This window comes from Pistacia vera, unplaced genomic scaffold (genome assembly GCF_008641045.1).
Source record: "Pistacia vera cultivar Batoury unplaced genomic scaffold, PisVer_v2 Contig436, whole genome shotgun sequence".
NCBI lineage: Eukaryota > Viridiplantae > Streptophyta > Magnoliopsida > Sapindales > Anacardiaceae > Pistacia > Pistacia vera.
This window is the reverse complement of record NW_022196264.1, coordinates 157716-180220: the sequence shown is the minus strand read 5'-3', so window position 1 is coordinate 180220 and position 22505 is coordinate 157716. Positions and strand designations below refer to the sequence as shown.

Genomic DNA, 22505 nt, shown 5'->3' with positions numbered 1-22505 from the left:
AGCTGATGAGGAGAGTGTGGAGTCAATCCCGATCTCGCCTATGCTGTAACAGACAACCGGGAGCTTAGCCGCTCAGGGTGGTGATGACGGAGGCCGAAACAGTGGAAACGAGCTGACCATGGCGGAGAGAGGTAACCGACAGCGATATGGTGAAAAAGGCAAAAACGACCAACGGACAGCCCGGAATACGAACAGCCGCGTTCGCCGGAAAACGTTATTTTCCGCGGGTCTCCGGAAAACGGTGGCGAAAATGGGATCCGAAGGTACCGATGGAAGCTCTGGTGATGGGAGTTAGATCAGGTCCTGGGGAGGTGAGAAGTCGCCGGAAATGAGCAGGATCTGCCTGGAAGATGAAGAGTCGCGACGGCAAAACGCGGATTCCGCGGTTTTCGCGGCGGCTGAAGCTTGGAAATGCAAGATCCGGCTATGGGAATGAAGATCTACCCTTGGGAAGCTGGAACGTCACGAAAAAATGGCCAAAACTGGCCGGGAAGACAAACGACGCGGTGGAAGACGAAGCGTCGCGGCGTGGTGGTTTGCCGTGTGTTTGCAGGATGATGATGATCTGTGGTCGAGGAAGCCGAAAGGTCGCGGAGGTGAAGACGAAGGGTCACGGAAAACTCTATGGATGGCACCTCCTTTTCATGCGATCTGCACTTTTTGTTTTATAGAAACTTGCAAAATTTCAGTTTAGTCCCTACACAATTGAAAAGTGACAAAATCAGCCCTTAAACATGACATTTTACCCCCTAAACAGCATAAATGAACCCAATCACCCTTAATCCATAAACCACAACCTAATATCAACTCATATACTTTCCAAAATCATTCCAAACATGTTAAATTCATAAGAAAAATATTAGGAAGCGATTTTCATGAATAAATTCATAAATTCTTTAATTGTCTCAATATACTTCAATTTAATCACAAATGGGGTATTTTTATCACCAAACTAGAGTCACTTTCATGACTCTAACAGTTGGTCTAGCGGTTAAAGAGATTTGTTTTATTCCTTGAGTTTCTGGGTTCAAACCTTAAGGTCACTTGCCACAATAACATTGGCTGCGTTTGTTTGGCTATTTTTAAAATACTCTTCCTATTCTAAAAAACATGCATGTTTGTTTCCCTATTCTCAAATCATATCTTATAATATTCAACTATTTTAAACCCCCATAGGTTTGTTAATTTAACTAAACATCCGCAACAAAAAAGTTTTATAAATTGACAAAAACACTCCCACTCACCCACATTGTTAGATTCTGGCAATCACCGTCGGAAGGTGACCGGAATCTGGCATAATGGCAGACTACCGGCTGGATTTGGCCGATACTACGCCGATCTGGTTATTGACAGCCAGATCTTTAGCCACATCTGGACGTCAGTGACAGTTATTATATGGCTGTCGTTGACCGTCAACAAGGACCATATCTTTGGCCGGCAACATCTAGTTTTGACCGTAGATTTGGCTTTTTCCAACCAGATCTGTGGTGGATCTAGTCAAAAAAGGCCATAACGGCGCACGACTGGCCAGATCTGGCTAGTTGTGCACAATGAAACAAGATTTCAGCCAGATTTCGATAGTGGTGGCCGAAATCTAGCAACTGTGGGTGAGTAGAGGTGATTTTATTAATTTATAAACTTTTTATTATTGGCTAAATTAACAAACCTAAGGGTTTTTTATTAATTTTTAAATCCTACCTTGTAATAAAAACCTAACTCAATTTAACAATAATATTTCAAAAATACTACTCAAAATAATAAACTAAACACACCCATTGTAGCTTACCTGGTCAGTTGAGCTTATAGAGTGTTCAATAGACCTTGGAGATTAATTGAAGTGTGTACAAATTAGCTCAGACATTCCGATTGCCAAAAAAAAAAAAAAAGCGGAGATAGTTTTGTCACATCGTAGTTCCTAACTAAGTCACTAACCTTTTGACAGATTTTTTGATATACAAAATAAAGGAGTTAAACGAGAACAACATGCTGGCTCTTATAACTTGGGCTATGTGTATCTATAAATAGCACGAGCCAGAAGGCATTCTTACTCACTCACGGTACCCCTTCAAGCACAAGAAGCCAAACTACTAAACAGAAATTCATAATGTCTCTTAACGTTTCAGCACTTCCTTCTTTACCCAAAAAGGGGAAGCAAGACACAAATCACCGCTCTGCAGATTATCATCCTAGCATTTGGGGGGATCATTTTCTTTCTTATGCTAGCAACTTTGTGGTAAAATATTGCTTTTTTCTTCTATTTTAATTGGAAAGTGCTCGCGACTGTTTCTGTAAAAATGTTTTTTATTTTTATTATTTATTATCATGGCTGATGCATTGATTTTCGTCCATATGGCAAGTTTGCCAATCCAGTCGATTTCAGTGATGTCATAATTATTATATCAAATCCCATCAACTCGATCGCCCCTAACCCACCCACCATGGGCGTGATCTGACCATTAAATTCCTCTTCATCAGTGCCCTATGACCGTCCAATTTTCCTCCTTATCAAGCGTATATAGATAACAGATTTCCATAAAAATAAAATCATGGACCTAGCTAGGAATCGAATTAACAATGATAAAAATTCAAACAATAATGAAAGTTATAAATAATATATATTAGAACAATGACATCAAAGTGTTTGTAGCGTTTTATTTAATTTAAATGCATTGTTTTTTTTTATTTTACTTCTATGCTTGTACATAATTAAGTTATACTCCAATCTCAACTTGAGCAAAATATAGTTTTATATCTGCACAAAATCCCACGTATTAATTACTAATGACGCGTTTTTCTTCGATTTGCTTATGTAGGAAACTGATGATGAGAAAAAGCTACAGGAACTAAGGGAAGATATTGAGAAAATGCTAAAGGCTGATGTTAACAAGCCCGCAGAGAAACTTGACTTGGTAGACGCAATTCAGCGTTTAGGGGTCTCTTACCATTTTCAAACTTACATCGATCAAATCTTAGAGAAAGTCTACAAGGCTCACGAAGACAGTGGTCTCCAAAATGAGAACGATGACTTATATTCCATCTCTCTCGAATTTCGATTACTTAGACAACATGGTTATAACATTTCCTCTGGTATACGTTCTTTCTACCTATTCCTTAGTTCTTCAAATTTAGCTACATCGTTTAAATGTGATGTGTGGTGGTTGGTGAATTAATAAGCAGACATTTTCAACAAGTTCAAGGACAACAATGGTGACTTCAAGGCATCTCTTGCGGAGGACATTCGAGGAATCTTAAGCTTTTATGAAGCCACACATTTCAGGGTGCACGGAGAAACTATACTAGATGAAGCGCTTGTTTTCACTACCACTCTTCTTGAGTCCATCGCAACCCAACTCAGTTCTCCACTTGCTGCTCACGTTAAGCATGCCTTATATAAACCTCTTCGCAAGGGCTTACCAAGGGTAGAGGCAAGACAATACATGACTATCTATCAAGAAGACTCTTTGCACAATGAAGTTCTGTTAACTTTTGCAAAATTAGATTTTAACATATTACAAAAATTTCACCAGAAGGAACTCAGTGATATCACAAGGTATGAATGACTACAGATTATTGTAAGGATTTTCTGTATTTGAGTAAATTTATTTAAATGGCTTCTGACTAATGTTATTTAATTAGGTGGTGGAAAACTTTAGATGTTGAGAATAAGCTACCTTTTGCAAGAGACAGACTGGTAGAGTTATACTTTTGGATAATGGGAGTGTATTTTGAGCCTGATTATGGGTTGGCTAGGAGGATTCTGTGCAAAGTGATTGCCATGAGTTCCATTCTTGATGACATCTATGATGTACAGGGTACAATTGAAGAACTTGAGCTTTTCACTGCAGCAATTGAGAGGTTTGATTCTTCTATTTCGTCAATTTTTACTATTGTCATCTCCATAAATCATTCGTATTTATTTATTAATTTTTTGTTTTTCAGATGGGATGTCAGTGCTATGCATCAACTGCCAGAGTATATGAAAATTACTTATGGGGCTCTCCTTGACGTTTACGGAGAAATTGAGAGAGATATGGCCTTCAAAGGAAAACTATACCGCCTTGATTACGCAAAAGATGTGGTAAATTTCATTGAAGTTAATTTTTTAGTGTGAAAAGCAATTGAAGCATATAAATTCCTGTAAATGATTTATAATTGTAACTCTGTTTGTTACTATTTCGTTATGGTTTGTCAGATGAAGATTTGTGGGGATGGGAGATGTAGTAACCGAAGAATCATTTGATTGGGTAATCAGCAACCCCAAAATCGTTAAGGCCTCCTCAATAATTGGCAGACTCATGGATGACATTGCAGGTCATAAGGTATTGCATTAAATCATTTTGTTCATACTTTTCATTCAAGCCTAATTCAGATTAGTGAGTTTTTTTCTTCAATTCCGCATTATTTATTATGTGTAGGATGAGCAAAAGAGAGCGCATGTTGCTTCAGCAGTTGAATGCTACATGAATCAGCATAATGTTTCTGAAGAAGAGGCAGTTAAATTACTTCGCGAACTAGTTGAGGATGCATGGAAAGATATCAATGAGGAATTTATTGAACCAGCTGCTGTTCCAATGCCTCTGCTTGAACGGGTTCTTAATCTTACACGCGTTATTGATCTCCTATACAAAGAAGATGATTGCTACACCAATTCTCATTTGATGAAGCGCCTTGTGGCCTCATTGCTCACGGATCCTGTACTGCTGTGAAGATTATTCCAGGGACTGAATAATATTCCATTTAGTACATGGAATAACTATATGGTTTATTAATACTAATAAATGATGTCCCTAATATTTATTATTAATAAGTACCTAAGGTTCTCTCACTACTCGGCTACAATGCTTTTTCCTTTTGCCTATATGGGTAGAAATTTGTTGTATAAAAGAGATTAAAAATCGCCCTGTAGGGAGATCAATTAATTCTAATGCCTATGTTCTAATCAGTTGTCACGTAAATTTAATTTGGTTGGCTCGAAAGGGCATATCATTGAATTTAACCGATAATTTAGAACCATATTGTGATCTTCATTAATTTTTAGTCCCTACTATATTTGAAGTAGATCCAAAATTATTGGAATATATCAATGATAGCTACGTTAGTGGTTGAGGGAATTGTTGTGAAATGACGTCAATAATTATTAAAATCAATAATACGTGAAATAAATAAAAAATATATGAATAATATAACAAGTTAGCATAATTTTCTATAAAATTTACCTTTATGAATGAGAAAAAAAACCCATTAATATCAGAAAGAGCAATAATATCAAAATAAGTTAAATAAGATAAGATTCAAACTAACAGGGTAGCTTTTAAAGTGACTAGCTGATGAACAATTTTAATACCTCACAAGTGCACGAATCGCTATCGTAGTCTAGTGTATAAAAGTAAGGATCGATCCCACGGAAATTTGTAAGTACTCAATTAATCCTAATATATTATGCCTTAATTAAACAAATAAAATAAATAAAATTTTAAACAAAAGAAATTAAACTAATTACTAAGGAAGCAAAATAAATTCTTAACCAACTGAATTAAATAACAAAATTAAAAATTAATTAAAAACCAATGCAAGAAAAACCTAGGTATCCAATTCTCTGCTAATAACTAATTTATTACTGTCTCATCCAATTCTTAGGGTTCAGTCTTCCATCATTATGGTATTACTATTTGATGTTCGAGTTTAACCAAGTATTCTTAACCATTAAACTCACTAGGATGTTTAGTAAAGCCTAACAATCAAGAATCCATTAAGAACAAGAAGTACTAAAAATATGAACCAAATTGTATCTAGCCTGATGTTTGCCTCAACACAATCCAATCATTCAAAAGAGCTGGTCAAAGTTTGCATATGATGTTTACCTTAACTTGTCTCATATAATCAACTGTTTTATGTTTTAAAGTTAGCATATAATATTTACCATACTTATTTCATACAAAACATCAAAATTGAATTAAGTGTTATGAGTAAAACTAGAAATATATTGAATTAATAGAATAATAAAATTAATCAAAACATAAAACCTTCTTGTTAAGTTACATCGGATCCCTAGAAAAAAAATTAGTCACACATAAATATTGTTTTAAAAACCGATCTGCTCAGTGGCCCGGACAAATGATTGGATCCCGAATTAACCGATAGTTAAACCAATGACATCATCACATCACCAATTAATGTTTTCTGTCAACGTCTCCTTCTTTATCTCATTAGCTCATTTATCTCTCACCTCTCATACGTGTCCACCAACAAACAGCTTTTCATTTGTTTTTCATTAAATGCAATTGAGTACACTCTTGACATTTAATATTTGTTTTTTATTTTCAATGAAAGCTCATTAAATGCAATATAAGTAAACCTTCTTTATTTATTAAATTAAATGATTTATTTTCAATCTTTTCTATCTTAAATTGCAGGAACGAAGAAGAGTAGGGAGAGGAAGCTTCAATAACTTCTTTCTCAAACTCTCTTTGTTATTCTTTACTCTTTCATTTCTTCTGTTTTAATTATTAAAGCTCTTCCGATTCTTCAGCTTTCCTCTCATCAAAAGGTGCATGCCTTCTACACCAAAAACACACAAACACATCCACTCTTCCTTTTTCACAAAATCCTCATTTTCTTCTCTCTTATTAGCTGTGTGCCGCCACTGTTATATGCACCTCCACCATTCTCCACCACCATCGCCACCGCAGCAGCAACAGCCTAGGGTTTCAACTCCTCTCACTTGTTTTTTCTCCTCTTCTTCGAGTTGGATTCTCTCTTCTTCTAGTGGCTTCGTTGATTAGTATTATTTTTTTGGGTTGATTAGCCTCATGGCTTTAATTGAAAATTGTAGAAAGGATTTGAATCTTAGAACTTAGGAATTTGAGTTGACAAAACCGGTTGGACCGGTGGATCGCTGCAGTAAAACCGGTCTAACCGCGGGTCAAAACGGGTCAATTCTCATTTCCGGTTTTCTACCCTGACCAACCTGGCTAAGCCACCAGTTCTCGGTCAAACCGATTAAACCGACCGGGCTGGTCCGGGTTTTAAAACCTTGCACATAAACATGGGTGCGTTTGGTTTAATATTTTGGATAGGATTTTGAAAATAATTTGGGGTAGTTGAATAGTAGAGTATTACGAGATAAAATTTAAAAATTTATAAAAAAGCTCTTGGGTTTACTAATTTAATTAAACACCCAAATATATAAAATGATAAAAATACTCCCACTACCTGTAATGTCAGATTCCGACGACCACAGGAAAATTGCGTTACGACACAGACCAGTTGGATCTATGTCGTAACGCGTCATTATATCTGGTCGAAAAATGCCAGATCTACTGCTTGCTGTGGCCGCGACGGCTGGAAAAGGCCAAAACGTCAGCCACGACCATTTCTTTGGCCGTCAATTACCGACCAGTTCTGGTCGGTAATTCATTGTTGTGGCAGATTTCGGCTACCACTAACGGTAGTTGTCGGAATCTGACAAGTATGGGTTATAGGGGTGTTTTTGTTAATTTTTAAACTTTTTTTTTACGGGGTATTTAATGAAATTAATAACCTTATAGGGTCTAAAAATAATTAAAAAATAGGATAATATTTCTGGAATAATGTGTCAAACATTATTTGGAGAATAGAATTGGGAATATGGACAGAAATAATAAGTCAAACATACCCATAGAGAAATCAAACCTCAAACCCTTCAAAAACATGAAGTACAAGAGAAAAAGATGAAACCTTAGGTAGATATCTTCTCCATGCCTCTCTCAAAGTTTAAATCTTCTTAAAAAAAATACCTAAAGACTAGGGGTGGGAATATCCGGTTAACCGATTTTTTCAGCATCATGAAATTGACCATCTTGCCCTTTTTGTAATGAATTTTGACTATTTTACCCTTCTTCAGAATGAAATTCACTAACGGAATTAGCTTGTGGGTGAGAAAGTGTCATTTCAAAACTTTTTGCGTGGTAGATTGTCATTAGGCCAAACCTAATTATAATAAAGAATTCATACTCATAAAGTAACAACCCAAAGACAAAAAATAAATAAACCTCATAATATATATTATATTTACATATATGAGACCAAAATTAAATTTCAGAAGTTGGTTTAGTGTGTAAGTTGGGTTTTATTACAAATCGACACACAGTGGCGGGTGCTAACGTGCGCAGCATGGCGAAGACGGCGATCGCGTCCGAGCCGCTGGTGGGTTCACTAGTTCCCTACAAGAAACGCGACTACAGAGTCACCAACAAGCTTCAAGAAGGCAAGCGACCCTTATATGCCGTAGCTTTCAACTTCATTGACACTCGCTACTTCAACGTCTTCGCCACCTTTGGCGGCAATCGCGTAACTTTCTTTTTTTCTCTCTCTAATTTTATTGTTTGAAGAAGCTTTTGTGTTTTCTACAAGTAGGTTTTGTGAAAGTTTTAGTTTTTATTAAAAAAAAAAATTTCGCTTAATTAGTGGTTTCAAGCTTGTTCATATCTGAATACATGTTTATGAACTTGTGAATGATGTTAATAGCTCTTATTTTTGCTTTGAAAAGCCTAAAGAAGTAATTTTTAAGCTATCGCCTATCGAAACGCTTTCTTGAGTATGTAATACTGAAAATTGGTATCCTTCTAGCCATTTTTAGGCATTTAGGTTATGTTAATGAATGTGTTCTCTTGTTTTCTCATTACTTGTGTGCTGGTTTCGTCCACCTCTTGTGATAATATTTGCTTGATGTCTTTTCAGGCGACTGTGTATCAATGTCTTATGTTGACGAAGATGTAAGAAGATACAGTGATCTTGATTGATTTTATTGAATTTAGTGCTATTTTAATGATTGATTAGTGATTCCAATACGGTGATATTTGAACCTAAGAATATTTGGGAATTCCGTGTGCTATGTAGATCAGAAGGACGAGTCATTTTACACTGTAAGCTGGGCTTGCAATGTTGATGGAACTCTCATTCTAGTGGCCGGAGGCATCAATGGTATAATCCGTGTCATTGATGTCAGCAATGAGAAGCTTCACAAGGTAGGGCTTTTATTCTGTGTCAGTAGCTATCAGTAATTGTTGGCAGCTCATTTTAGTTTACTAAAAGTAACAGTCTGTTGGCATTTGAGGAACTGAACAACAATGATTAACTAGACAGATCAAGAGAATATGTTGCTTTCAGGAGGCTAATGGTTCATGTAGTTATGTTGATCTATGAGTAGTATAGAACAAATTCTGATTTTTCACTCTTGAATTTAAGTGTGAGGTGCACATTTTTGAATAATATTCTTCTGCATGTATTAGTTACCTTTGTTTCACTTGAACCAAGATGTACTACTTTTTCATTAATGTAATTTTAGTTCTGTTTCTTATTTATAAAAGAAAATAACATTGAAAAAAAAAAAGGAACACAAACTCATATTTTTCTTGTTACATGCTCTTGTATGTGCAGAGTTTTGTTGGCCATGGAGACTCAATAAATGAAATCAGGACTCAGCCACTAAAGCCATCTCTTGTGGTGTCTGCTAGCAAGGTAACTATCATAAGTGTTTGTTCCTTACAACATTTTTGTTTTTTCTAAGTAGAACTGATTGTTTGAGATTGAACTAGGATGAATCGGTTCGTCTTTGGAATGTGCATACTGGAATATGCATTTTGATATTTGCTGGAGCTGGGGGTCACCGTAATGAAGTTCTGAGTGTGGTAAGTTTTTAAATTTTGGCTTCTTCTTTTGTGGTTCTAATACAATGAAGATTTAGAATTGATTTTTATGGTGGCTGTTGCAGGACTTCCATCCTTCAGACATATATCGCATTGCAAGTTGTGGCATGGACAACACTGTTAAGATTTGGTCAATGAAAGGTAGGACACAGATACTAGCATTCTTCAATGTGATTATTGTTAAGCACTTGGACTTTCCGAATTTGTAAAATTTAATATTTCAAGTGATGTATCTACAAAGGTATAAAGATTATTTCCTGTTATAATTCCATTAAGACGAGGACTTCCTCGACAATTATACTTTTTCCCTTATTGTTTTATCTTCACAATCTTTTTGAACGATCGTGTATTAAAAGATCTTGGATTATTGTTTGGATATGCCATCTGAGATTCAAGCCCTTGGCCTCTTGGTGTTGGTGCTGATGGGGCTGGGTTGGGATACATCCAAGATCCATGTATTCAATGATTGTTATACAGTCTGGCTGACAGGACTTACAGTTTGCTGATATTAATTGTGGTATCTTAGTTTTTTCTTTTTCCGTCTGCAGAGTTCTGGACATATGTAGAGAAATCCTTCACATGGACAGATCTTCCTTCAAAATTTCCCACAAAATATGTTCAGTTTCCTGTAGGTTTTCAATTTTCCTTTTCATTATGAAATATGTTAGAGATGAGCATAAATATCTATTTTTTTTTTTTTTTCCTGACTAGGAATTATCATTTTCAGGTCTTCATAGCTTCAGTTCATTCAAACTATGTTGACTGTAACCGATGGCTTGGTGATTTTGTTCTGTCAAAGGTGAATCACTGTTATCCCCATCCAATGTTTTTGTTAATGTAAAATTTAATGTTTGGGGGCAGTACTTGTTGATAGTGCTTTTCTTTTCACTAACTAATTTGATACAATTCATTGACGTTGTTTTCAGACATATTTAGTGTATATTGTTCTCTTAGAATGCTAAAACTCCCATCAATGCTTACATTTAGTAATCTGTGTGGCACGATTGCAGAGTGTTGACAATGAAATTGTGTTGTGGGAACCAAAAATGAAGGAACAGTCTCCTGGAGAGGTTAGTAATTCCTTAATGGTTGTTTTGAGTCATCCATTTTCTTAATTTATATATTATCGCACTGAACTTGTCAGAAACTGAATATTTTTGTGATTGGAATACTTTTCATTTTTTTTTTTTTTTTTCTTTTGCTGCTTCAAAACATTGCATGATTTTATTCTGTTTAGGGAACGGCTGACATCCTTCAAAAATACCCTGTTCCTGAGTGTGATATCTGGTTCATCAAGTTTTCCTGTGACTTCCACTACAATGCAGCTGCAATAGGTATTATAACACTTTTGGTTTGGTTTGGTTTTTTTTTTTTTTTTTTTTCTGTTCTTTTACATGTACACACTCAAACACATGCGTAACATAAATACTTTAATTGTATGACTTAGTGTTAAATTGGACCAATGCTGCTTGTACTGGAGGTTATTGCTTAATTAATTCCTTAAAACTTGAAATCAAGTACCCTGCCCATACAAGCGCTATATTCTCATAGATCCTATGTAATTATTTTGGATTCTTAACATTTCGGTATTACTTCTACCAGGGAATAGGGAAGGGAAGATTTATGTATGGGAGCTGCAAAGTAGCCCCCCTGTTCTCATTGCAAGGTTGGTTCGATTGATTTACCCTAGTGTTAAAATACCATCACTCTATTCTGTATTTTAATGGCCTTAGCAATTTTTTTTTTAATTATTCTTAGGTTATCGCATGCTCAGTCGAAATCTCCAATTAGACAGACTGCCATGTCCTTCGACGGAAGGTAACACCTAATTAGACTTTCATTGGTTTGTTAATTCTAAATTGGGTACAGTGTTCAAATATTGTGTTATTCTTTGTTGCAGCACCATACTAAGCTGTTGCGAGGATGGAGCAATATGGCGGTGGGATGCTGTATCAACTTCCTAAATATATTCAAGTGGGTCTATTGGAAGACCTTTATTGATGCTCATTTTGTTGTTTCATTAGAGGCTGACATGGTTAATTGTTAAATTATGTAGGACATAAATTAAGAGATGACCAATTCCATGAACCCTCAGTCAAAGCCTGACAAAATGTGTTGGAGTAGACCTACAGGTCGGCGAAGATGCTTAATTTATGATATTTGCATATTACAGTAGGAAAGTTGCATATAGTTTATCCATTAATGTCTGAAAATCTCAACCACCTTTTGAGTTAAAACATTCAAACCTATAGTTTAATGGACTAATAAACGAGAAACTGGTATTAAACCAACTTAATCACATTATTCACAGTTGAGAATTTGATGGTCTTTATCTCAACTAATATTTCTAAGTTATCGCGTACCAGTTGCTGTTGATGGACAAAATTTGAAGATTACGAGGTCAAGCACAATCAACTTCTATTACATTAAGCCCTGCACTGTTTCAACAATCCTTTTAAATACATATATATACACGGCCACTGGTGCCACTAGTTTCTAGTTGGTAGCAGAAATCTATTGCTAAATCTTTGCACCAGCATTCAGAGTTTTACCAAATTTTATCATTTTTATGATACCCTCAACTTTCAATAAATCTTACCATTCTTAGATTGTTAAACAGGATTTCTTGGATAGGAGGAGTTTAATAATAGTATTTATTTCAATCACAGCTTGTTTTGAGAAATATGCATCAGAAACCAATTTCATATAAATGGGGATAGAATATTAGAAACTTGCAAACACAAATATTACAACTTTGGACAGATTTTATAACTTTTCCTTCAATTTAGAGAAAACACACTTACGCCCCCAATATTTGAGGAAATAGACATATCTATAGAGAGCTGAAGCTATAGTCCTCGAATTCAGCTCATCCAATTTCTAGGAAGTTCCAACATGGATTAGAATATAACTAGCAGCTTCAAGTTGCCAGTTCTGCATGCATTATCAAGCTATTGGTGTCCAAAGGATCAACATATTCAAGTTCATTACTACTCATTTCTTATTTCAGGGAACTAATGAGCAAATCAAGTTGAAAATATCAAGAGTTGGAAATAGGAATCTTTCTTTCTTTTATTGTCTTTAGACGTGGACCAGTCTAATTTGTGATGCTGACCGGACTGCTGCAAGAGCAATCCATGTAGTTTCCTACTCCTATGTGAGTGTAAATGAATACAGTGGTGGTACTATAAATGAGAGTGTGTTGAGTTTCTCTAAGCAATCTGTAATGTAAAGATAAACCCTTGTGGCCTGTTGGAAGAAAACTCCAGTATGCTTATATACAAGGCACCTATAGAGGGAAAAATTGAAACTCTAAATAGCATTCCAGATGTCGATTATTCACACACGACACATAGAGGGAACAATGTGATCCATCTAGCAGCGAAGTTAGGACACAAAACGTTTGTTCTTGAGGCGCGCTGCAGTGGATATCCTTTCCTGAAAAGTGAAAAGAACTTGAAAGGCGATACACCTCTTCATGTTACAGCAAGGGCCGGTCAAATTGATATAGTAAAACAACTAGTCCCAACAGAAGAAATTTGCTCATCTAGCGTTCATTCAATTGGCATGTCAAGTTTTTATCATTTGAGAGATAGAGGAGGGGGAGAAGGGATTATTGAGTTGTTGAGAATGAAAAATAATGTCCAAAGCACGGCATTGCATGAGGCTTTAAGGAATGGCCACAAGGAAGTAGCTATATACCTCTGGAAATTAGACCAGGGAATGGCTAGCTTTGTTACTTCTACCGGCGAGAGCCTCCTTTATTTAGCTGCTGAGTCAAGTTGTGGGGAAATGGTTTCGGAAATCATGAAATTCTTAAATCAACAATTAAAAGAACCCAACCTTCTGAAGAATGCTGTTCGTGGCCCAGATGGCCAGAATTAGTTTCATGCTGCAGTACTTGCTAGAAGTAGTGGTATGTTGACTCTTTCCATCAAAACTAACTTTTCTTTCCAAAAATAAAAAAATTATTTTCTAAAGATGTGTATTTGTTGAGACCTCTATGACGTCAACTAAATACGAAAATTTATATAATATCGGCTCAGTGAAGTGTCTTTTAAGCATGTTTTTAAAAATCTTACTGCAAATAAATGAATATATAAGATATAGAGAGAAAAAGAAGAGAAAATCAGCTTCTATTTTTGAATGGTTGCATGGCTTAATTTTAACCTTCATGTGTCTCTAGTGTTATGCTGCAAGGTCAGACGAATTTTAATGTTAAAGCCAAAAGTACCAATTAAAAGACTAGAATTTAGAAGTATGAGAAAGAAAGCAGAAGCAAAGGGAATTTTGTATAAAGATATTGGCTTTTGACTGTGACTCATATCTGTTTCTCTGTTGTCATGCTACAGAAGGCATTGGTATTCTGCTTGGACTAAAAGACCATTTGAAACTTATCAATCAACCTGAAATTTATGGAAATACAGCCCTTCATTTTGCAGCAGCAGCAAGAGAAAAAAAAATTAATAGAATAGTTGCTGAGCAGATGTGCTTCAGCTGCCTATCTACGAGATAAAGGTGGACGGACACCATTACTCGAAGCTGCCAGTTCTGGAGATGTTTCCGTCCTTAAAGAAATACTTCGACAATGTCCGAACACGATTGAGCTATGTGATCTGGCAGGCAAGAATGCACTTCATCTTGCTATGTTAAACAACACCTAGCTCAATGTCAAGGCATTCTTGAGCTTGCCTCAGATAATGGAGCTCGTGAAAGAACCTGACAATGAAGGAAACACACCGTTGAATCTAGCAACCATGAATCACAAGTACAAGTTGGTGAAAAAGCTAATATCAACCAAAGGTGTGGACTTAAGGGCCAAGAACCAGAATGAAAAAAGTGCTCTAGGCATCTGTGAGTCTGAGCGGAAAGTTTCTCATGAAGAGGCAATATAATTAGCAGTTTGAGTAAGAGTGGTAATATGTTTCAGCTGAAATTTTAATTTCCAATCTGTATTCCTTTGCATTCACATATATCTTTTGGGGATTCAAGTAGGAGACAACATCTTCTAAAGAGAGTCTATCTTGTTGTGTTAGGATCAAGCTTTGGGCTTTGGTATAACTTGATTTAAGATCTTTTCCATGACGATATAATTTCCCATTGATTGTTTTTCTCTATATGCTTCTGATTCTGCTTAATCACTATAGTCCCATTTTGTTTCTTTTGGCATTCAAATCCCAAATCTCAAATTCAATGCAACACAAGTCATGCAGCAAGAGAAATGTACATATGGTTTGTAAGGGCAACTTGAGAGCTTACAAAATTAATCCTGACTGCTAATACTGATTAGTTTTTGGTTTTTATTGAGCAACGAGCCAAAAGATTTTATTTTCACAAATGGCTAACATTTTTTTCCCTTTGCTCTTGAAATGATTGCAGAAAATTCCCCTCAGTGATGCACCCCCGAGTAGACATCCCTATAGCTCGAAGTTTTTTCCGAAAACAAAGAGTGGATTCGAGCACCCTGACTTAGACTTAAAACAAATGGCCGACACCTTGTCAGTGGTTGCTGTACTTCTAGCCACTTTAACTTTTGCTGCAGCATTCACATTACCAGGTGGATACCACGCTGATGGTGAAATTCATGAAAAACATAATAAAGATGAACATCAAGGTATCACTCAATCCTCATAGGAAAGGTATCACTCAAGGTATTTCTGTTGGCAGATTCACTTTCTGTGTGCTGCTCGCTGACAGTGGTGTTTCTCTTGATTCTGGCAATGGCCGGTGACCCTGCCTTCTTGCACAAAGCAATCACCTACAGCAAGAACCTGTTGAAATATCGCCCTTGGCGGAACGTTGGTTGCCTTCATCACTGGATTGGACACAGTTATATCACCAAAGAGCCATCATTATTATCATTATAGGCCTAATGTTCCATTTCTCATCAAATATTTGCGAAGAAAGTCTTCCATTGTACTCCTTTGTTAATAATTTCTCAGGGAAGAACAGATAACCCTTAATGGTACAACACCAGAGAAAGATCTGAATACTCTACTCCTAGAAGTGTCTCTGTATGCTGGTTCACCCTACAGTCGCCTAACTCTATGATATTAAGACCATTCTGTATTAGTGTCTGTCTAATGTTTTTGTGATCGCTTCAGTTTTGGTGATTTCGTGTTCTGAAAATCTGAAAATGGATCTGAAAATGAAAAGTGGTTGTTATTACGGTCTTTTGATACATATTTTCTACGAATAAAATAGAGAGTGAAAATTAAAAATAACGTTGAACACTTAATCTTGTAGCATCTCGTTTTCATTGTAATAATTTTTACAATTTATATAGTAGCCTTTCTTTCGTATTTTTAGAATCTTTTTTTCATTATTATCATGTTTATCCTGTTCTTGGCATGTCATCATCAACTACCACTGCAGCAAAATGTTGGTTTGTCTGATAACAGTGTTTAAAGCTTGCCCTTCTGACTAGAGAGACGCACATATTATGTCATCGCATTTTTAAAAAGCAAAAATAGATTTGGGTAAATATTTACAGTCAAAGTACTGTTTTCATCTAATTTTTATATTCAGCGTGCATGAAAATCCTGTTTTCTGCATGTCAGTAAAAGCAATAAGATATGAAAAAGGGGTTCTGGCCTCAATACCAGACCAGTCTGTATATTGGTTATTTATACAGCTAGGTTGTTACAATGATAAGAATACATTTGAAATAAGCAATAGAATCAAGTACAAGATATGCGGAAGTAGAGTTTAAAATGGAATCAAGTTGTTGGAGCTGATAAGGTTGTTGCAGATGTTGAAGTCGTTGGTGATAAGTCGCTCTGTGTTGAGAGTTGACTAAGTCTCTTGCTTAACATCCCCTGCAAGCTGGAAAGGGGTAGGCACACTTGCAGCTTGTTCCGAAGTTCACAAAAGTGACGGGTGCTTAATCATTTTGTAAAAACATTAGCAATCTGATCTTGGGAACAAATAAACTGGAGGTGTAATACTTTATTTAGAACTTTCTCATGGATAAAATGGTAGTCCACTTCGATATGCTTGGTTCTCGCATGAAAGACAGGATTAAAGGCTAAAGCTAATGCATCAATGTTGTCACGCCAAATTGGGGAGGGTAGGTAGTGATATACAGAGTTCTTGGGAAGCATTCAACCCAATAGAGTTTGGTTGTGGTGATTGCTAAAGCCTGATACTCTGCCTCAGTGCTGGAGCGGGCTACAACAGTTGTTCTTAGCAGTCCAAGACACTAAACAGGAACAAGAAATACACCATAACCTGTAGTTGAACGGCGATCATCCAGATTACTAGCCCGATCGAAGTCGCAATAGGCTTGAAGAGTAAGAGATCCATTTTGATACCATAAGCCGTTGTCAATGTTCCTTTAAGGTAGCGGAGAACCCTTAGCAGCAGACCAGTGAGTGGATCTTGGACAATGCATATGTTGGCATAGTTGGTTAACTGAGAAAGCAATATTCGAACGAGTCAAAGTGCAATATTGTAGAGCACCAATAGTTTGGTGATACTCAGTAGTTTGGGCTGCCAAGAGAGTTCACCATCATGAGCTGAAGCTTTAGTCCTGAGGAGCATGGTGAGAGATAAGGTTGGCACCAATCATCTTAGTGCGATGGAGAAGATCACCAATGTATTTTGATTGCCGGAGGTGTAAGCCCGTAGAGTCTCGATGAGCTTGAATGCAAAGAAAATAATTTAATGAACCAAGATCTTTCATTTTGAATTCCAGTTGCAACTTGGCAATAGAGAAGCAATAGAGAAGGATGCTTGTCTGTCACAAGAATATCACCACATAGATTAGAACGAACAAGTGAATATTTCCTTGATGATAAATAAATAATGAAGAGTCCACCGGTGAGGAAGTAATCCAAACTGAAGTAGAGACTGAGATAGGCCACTGAACCAAGCTCGTGGGGCTTATTTGAGTCCATATAAGGACTTCTCAAACTTGCAAACATGGTAGGAAATCTGGATGAACAAAGCCTTGAGGTTGCTTCATATAGACTTCTTTCCTCTTGTAAACACCATGCAAGAAAAAATTAGAAACATCCAATTGGCGTATTCTAATGAAAGTGAACAGCAAGAGCAAGAATGACTCGATTGTGGAAGGTTTAATAACTGGATTGATGTCTCAATGAATCTATGCCACATTCTTGTTCAAAAGCTTTAGCCACTAATCGGGCTTTAAGTCGATCAACCTGACTATCGGATATTTGTTTACACTTGTGACCCATTTGTTATCAATAACATTATGATTCAATGGTCCAGGGTAAGTATCCATGTACGGTTTCATATTAGAGCATTATATCTTGCCATAGCCGTGCACATTCAGGACTCAATGAGGCTGTTTGTAAGAACGAGGTTCAATTGGCATTGTTATACCAGTGAGAGCCTTAAGAGGATGTTTTGTGGAGTAGATGTCTTGTACTCAAGGAAGGTGCGGGGCTTGAGATGGCCTGTTTGAGACCGAGATGGCCTGTTTGAGATGCAAGGGATTATAGGTGCGGGTAAGGAGTGAGGTGGAGATGGAGAAATATCTGGACTTGAACTGGTGTTGGAGAACGAAATCATATGAAGATGATAAAGGGGTTCGATCAGGAGAATTATAGAGGTAGATGAATTTGCATTAGTGCTAAGAGATAGATCAGATCCATTATTAGAGAGAGATAAATCAGAATTAAAACTAGAAGGAAAGGAGATAGCGAAGGAATTACCAGGAGAAGTAGCCACCGTGGAAGGTTGTGAGGGCTTCAATCCATCCTTTGCAGGAAATGTAAGTTCATAAAAAACCACATGACGACAGATAATTTTTTTATGAGAAACTGGATCTAGACACCTATAGCAGCGTGATTGGCACTATAACCCAGAAATATACACTTCTTAGTGCGAACAATGAGTTTGTGAGATGCATATGGCCTTAAAAGCGGATAACAAGCACATCCAAAGGCACGAAGGAATGTATAATTAGGAATTTGCCAAACAATTTGAAGAAAGCGTGTCATTGTTAAGGACCACGTAGGCAACAGATTAATAAGGTATATGGCAGTTAAGAATGCATCAACCCATATGTGAGAGGTAAATGAGATTGAGCAAGTAAGGATAATCCCATTTCAGTAATATGTCTATGTTTTCTCTCAGCAGTACCATTTTGTTGAGGAGTGTGGGGACAGGTAATGCGATGATGAATGCCTTGGTTGCAAGAAATTGAAATGGTTTTGACAGTATTCCCTACCTCCATCAGTTTGGAAGTTCTTAATTTTGCAAGACAAATGATTTTCAAAAGAACTTTAAATTTGAGAAAACATGCATAGACATCAGATTTATTTTGAATAGGATAAGCCATGTAAACCGAGAGAAATCTCTATGAAAAGAAACTATAACGGCAGCCACTAGAGATTGAGTTGAGCAAGACCGAACATCGGAGTGAATAAGCTCCAAAGGTGAACTTGTTATTTGATGAGAACTTAAAAAGAAAGTGTTTTTGCGTTTACCAAGTGACAAGGGCATAGAGTTCACTATTATGCAATGAACAACATAAGGTAGGAATGTTTATTAATAACTGAATACCAATTGAATGGGAAGCATGTCCTAATCTAGAATGCCAAACTGGAACCGATGCTTTGATCCTACTGCCGCTGCCATTGCAAGTGGTTTATTGAGAACTAGACGTTGCAAATTAATGGTGAAAGTCCACACTACTCTGTCCTTCCAACAGTGTCTTCCCCGTTCGGTGTCCTTGACAAAATAATGAGAAGTAGTTAGAATGAAGAAACAATTATTGTCAAGACAAAATTGATTATAGAGAGTAAATTAGCAGAAGCTTGAGGCAATGGAGAACAGACTAAGTTTAAGAGAGAAGCAGGGGTATGGAGAACAATGGAACAGTATTTTTGATATTCAAACCTTGTCCATTACCACAGCAACATGTTCCTGTCCAGTATATGGTGTGCAAGAGTCAGCTGCTCAAGATTGGCTGTAATATGTTGATTAGCCCCATGTCAGCGAACCAAGGATCTTCGGCAACATGAGTAGATTAGTGTGAGCAACTATAGCCGCTAATTGAGTGGAGGATGGCGACCTTGAAAAGCATAGTCCATGCAATGAAACATCAAGTGCCTGGTGGTTTGGTTTTCCACAGATTTGGCAAGGGATGCGTAGGGTATTTAAGGTTTGCGGAGAGTGGTTTGGTCGAGAGAAGGATAAGATTAGGTATTAGTGCAGGCTTTTGGAGTAGTATGTAGGTTGGAAGGTTTGTGGGTAGGATTTTGTGGGGTATTTTGGCTTTCTGTTGTAGGGCTGTTGGGAATATTTGGCAGCAAATAGGGCTAAATTATTGGTTTCAGGTGGGATTAAATGGATTTGACTTTCTAGAAGTAATTCAAAGGATAGTAACTCGACTTGTAAATCTTCAAAAGAGAGAGCTTTGTCTGGGTGGCAAAGGACAGGAAGTGACAAAGGGTGATATGAATGATTCAAACCACTCACAATAAGCAATTAAATCATCATCATCAATGGTCTTACCAACAGCTCCTAGTTGTGTTGCTAGTTGCTTTGCCGAATCAAGATAAGCTGCAACTTCATGGAACCTTGATTCAACGTTTGGAGGAGCCGCTTCAAGTGGTTAATGCGAGATCGAGATGGCGAAGCAAATTTGTTAGCCAAGGCAAGCCAAGCAAGTCTGGCTGAATTGAGACCATACACAAATGATGCCACTTTAAAGAAAGAGTTGACATGACCATCCTGAATTTCCTCATCCCGTAGGATTCGGGCGCTCTACAAGACTCGGATACCGAGACGTGCCATGTAGAAAACTGTGAAACCTATTAAAGGACTTACTTTTTCTGAATAACATCATAGTATTTCCATTCTAACATCTAAAAAAAAAAAAAAAAAAAAAAAAAAAAAAAAAAAAAAAAAAAAAAAAAACATACACCATCTTTCGTTTTACAAAAGAAAAGATTTAGGGAAACTTGTGATACCAAGTTTTCCACTTATAACAACATTCCGAAACATAACAAAAGGAAATACATGATGGGAAACATGAGTTTTTGAAACGAAAGTCCAAAGATACAATACGACATAAATGTAAAACCACATAAAAAGGTGTCAATGCGTGGCACAACCTTGAGTGGTAATCACTGCTCAGCACGATCTCCCTGTAAACCTGGGGGGAGGAAAACATGTTTTTTGAAAGGGGGTGAGCTAAATACTCAGTGAGTGGGGGAAAGGGCAAGTTTGCAAAACATTCGTCAAACAAAAGTTATGGCATGCAATGGTTATAAAATATAGAAACAACATGATTTCATGAACATGATATGGTGTAGCTAATCATTCATGTATGCATGCATAACTCATTTCTAATTGTTCTAAGTATTACAATCGATCAATTAAACTGACAACAATTTCTGAATCCTAGCTCATCACTAAATGCTGAAAATTCTTTTATGAGAACTTAAAGAATAGTTGTAATGCTTATGCTTCTAAAGACAATGTTTTCTATAAATCATGCTACAACATCAAATGTTTCATATACTAATGCAAACTATCCATTAGATACTAAAACTGAAACTTAACTGATACGAAAACTGTAGGCTGGTATCTGAAAACTTTAAATTGATATCCTGTTTCGAAACAGTAAACTGATATAAAGGTTCTCACCACAACTAGTACCCTAGGGAAAAATCTCAGATACCTGGTGGGCATCCCAACACAGGCAGAGTTGGGAAATACATCTCAATACCTGGCAAGATCATCGCGTGGGCAGAGCCTGAAGAAACCATCTCAATACCTGGCGGACAAACTCAACGCCTAGGCAAAGCACTAAATATCTCAATACGCATGCGCAGAGCCTGAAGACCGAATATCTCAATACCAGTGAATCTTGATCGCATGGGCAGAGCTTGAAACTAGGGATGGGTACTTCGTATGGTGGTTGTAGCACCACAAATATCTCATTCACATCTCAAGTAACATATAATTCAAGAGCATATTATACAAGTGCTTATAAATAATGCATATATGCCATAATATTCAAAAGTCGCATATGGGGTGAAACGCAATTTTCAAACATGTTTCAGAAACTGATGGTTTAACCCATATTAAAAATTACTTCAACATCACATGATCTAGCATATGTCTGATACTAATCATAAGCAAATATCACTTTTAAAAGCCAAAACTCATATAACACATCATATTATAATTAAACCAAGAGCAAATGATAATAATAATAATAATAAAAATAAGAATATTTCATACTAGAATAAAATAAACATGAATAAACAAAGTATATAAAATTCTTTTTGTGCCTTCACGGTTATTGCACAAATAATTGAATAAATAAACCAAAATAAAATCTTCTTGGACATAAATAACTCCCTTTGACCTGCCTTTAATCACCATATTACACCAAGCCAAACACCTCATTTACAGCACTTCATTTACAAGTAAAAAGAAACTTCCCCATGTCGAGAACAAGCAAGAAAACATTGTGGTTATTTATTCTAGAGCAAAAAATGTCAGCCTTTCCAAGCATGTTAACCAGCCAAAATTTAATTCCTCTTATAATGCCATTTCCATCTCATTATAAGCACACCTTCCATTATAAAAATTCCACGAAACCATCCCTTTTCATACCAAAAACATGCTCATGAAGTCACACATTTATAGACCAAACTAGTGCAATATTCCAACCGGTTCAGGCGAGTTATACTTATATAAAAAAAAAAAGAATCACAGCAGACCCATTTATTCATTATTTAAAGCATGTTTCCAACACCATCAAGTCTACTGTCCAGTTAAAAAAAAAACACCCAATCATATTATCCAGCAGCACAAATCAGCTTTTGATTA

General features: G+C 36.6%; 2 protein-coding genes and 1 pseudogene across 2 annotated transcripts; all 3 read left to right on the top strand.

Annotated features, from left to right (window-relative positions):
- The first annotated feature begins 350 nt into the window (after window positions 1-350).
- On the top strand, window positions 351-4735 carry LOC116144011 (annotated as a pseudogene).
- Window positions 4736-8151: 3416 nt separating this feature from the next.
- On the top strand, window positions 8152-11858 carry LOC116144010 (polycomb group protein FIE1-like). The gene is made up of 13 exons (XM_031429454.1): window positions 8152-8245; window positions 8719-8753; window positions 8883-9005; window positions 9418-9498; window positions 9576-9668; window positions 9752-9827; window positions 10235-10314; window positions 10414-10485; window positions 10697-10756; window positions 10924-11020; window positions 11289-11352; window positions 11445-11504; window positions 11587-11858. Exons 1-13 carry the CDS (start codon window positions 8152-8154, stop codon window positions 11648-11650), a joined length of 999 nt encoding a protein of 332 aa, XP_031285314.1. The 3' UTR covers window positions 11651-11858.
- A 1098-nt stretch (window positions 11859-12956) lies between these two features.
- On the top strand, window positions 12957-15553 carry LOC116144009 (protein ACCELERATED CELL DEATH 6-like). Its single transcript, XM_031429453.1, is given in 5 exon segments — window positions 12957-13544; window positions 14039-14047; window positions 14162-14572; window positions 15060-15300; window positions 15384-15553. Coding segments are annotated over 5 exon segments (1419 nt in total).
- Window positions 15554-22505: the final 6952 nt, after the last annotated feature.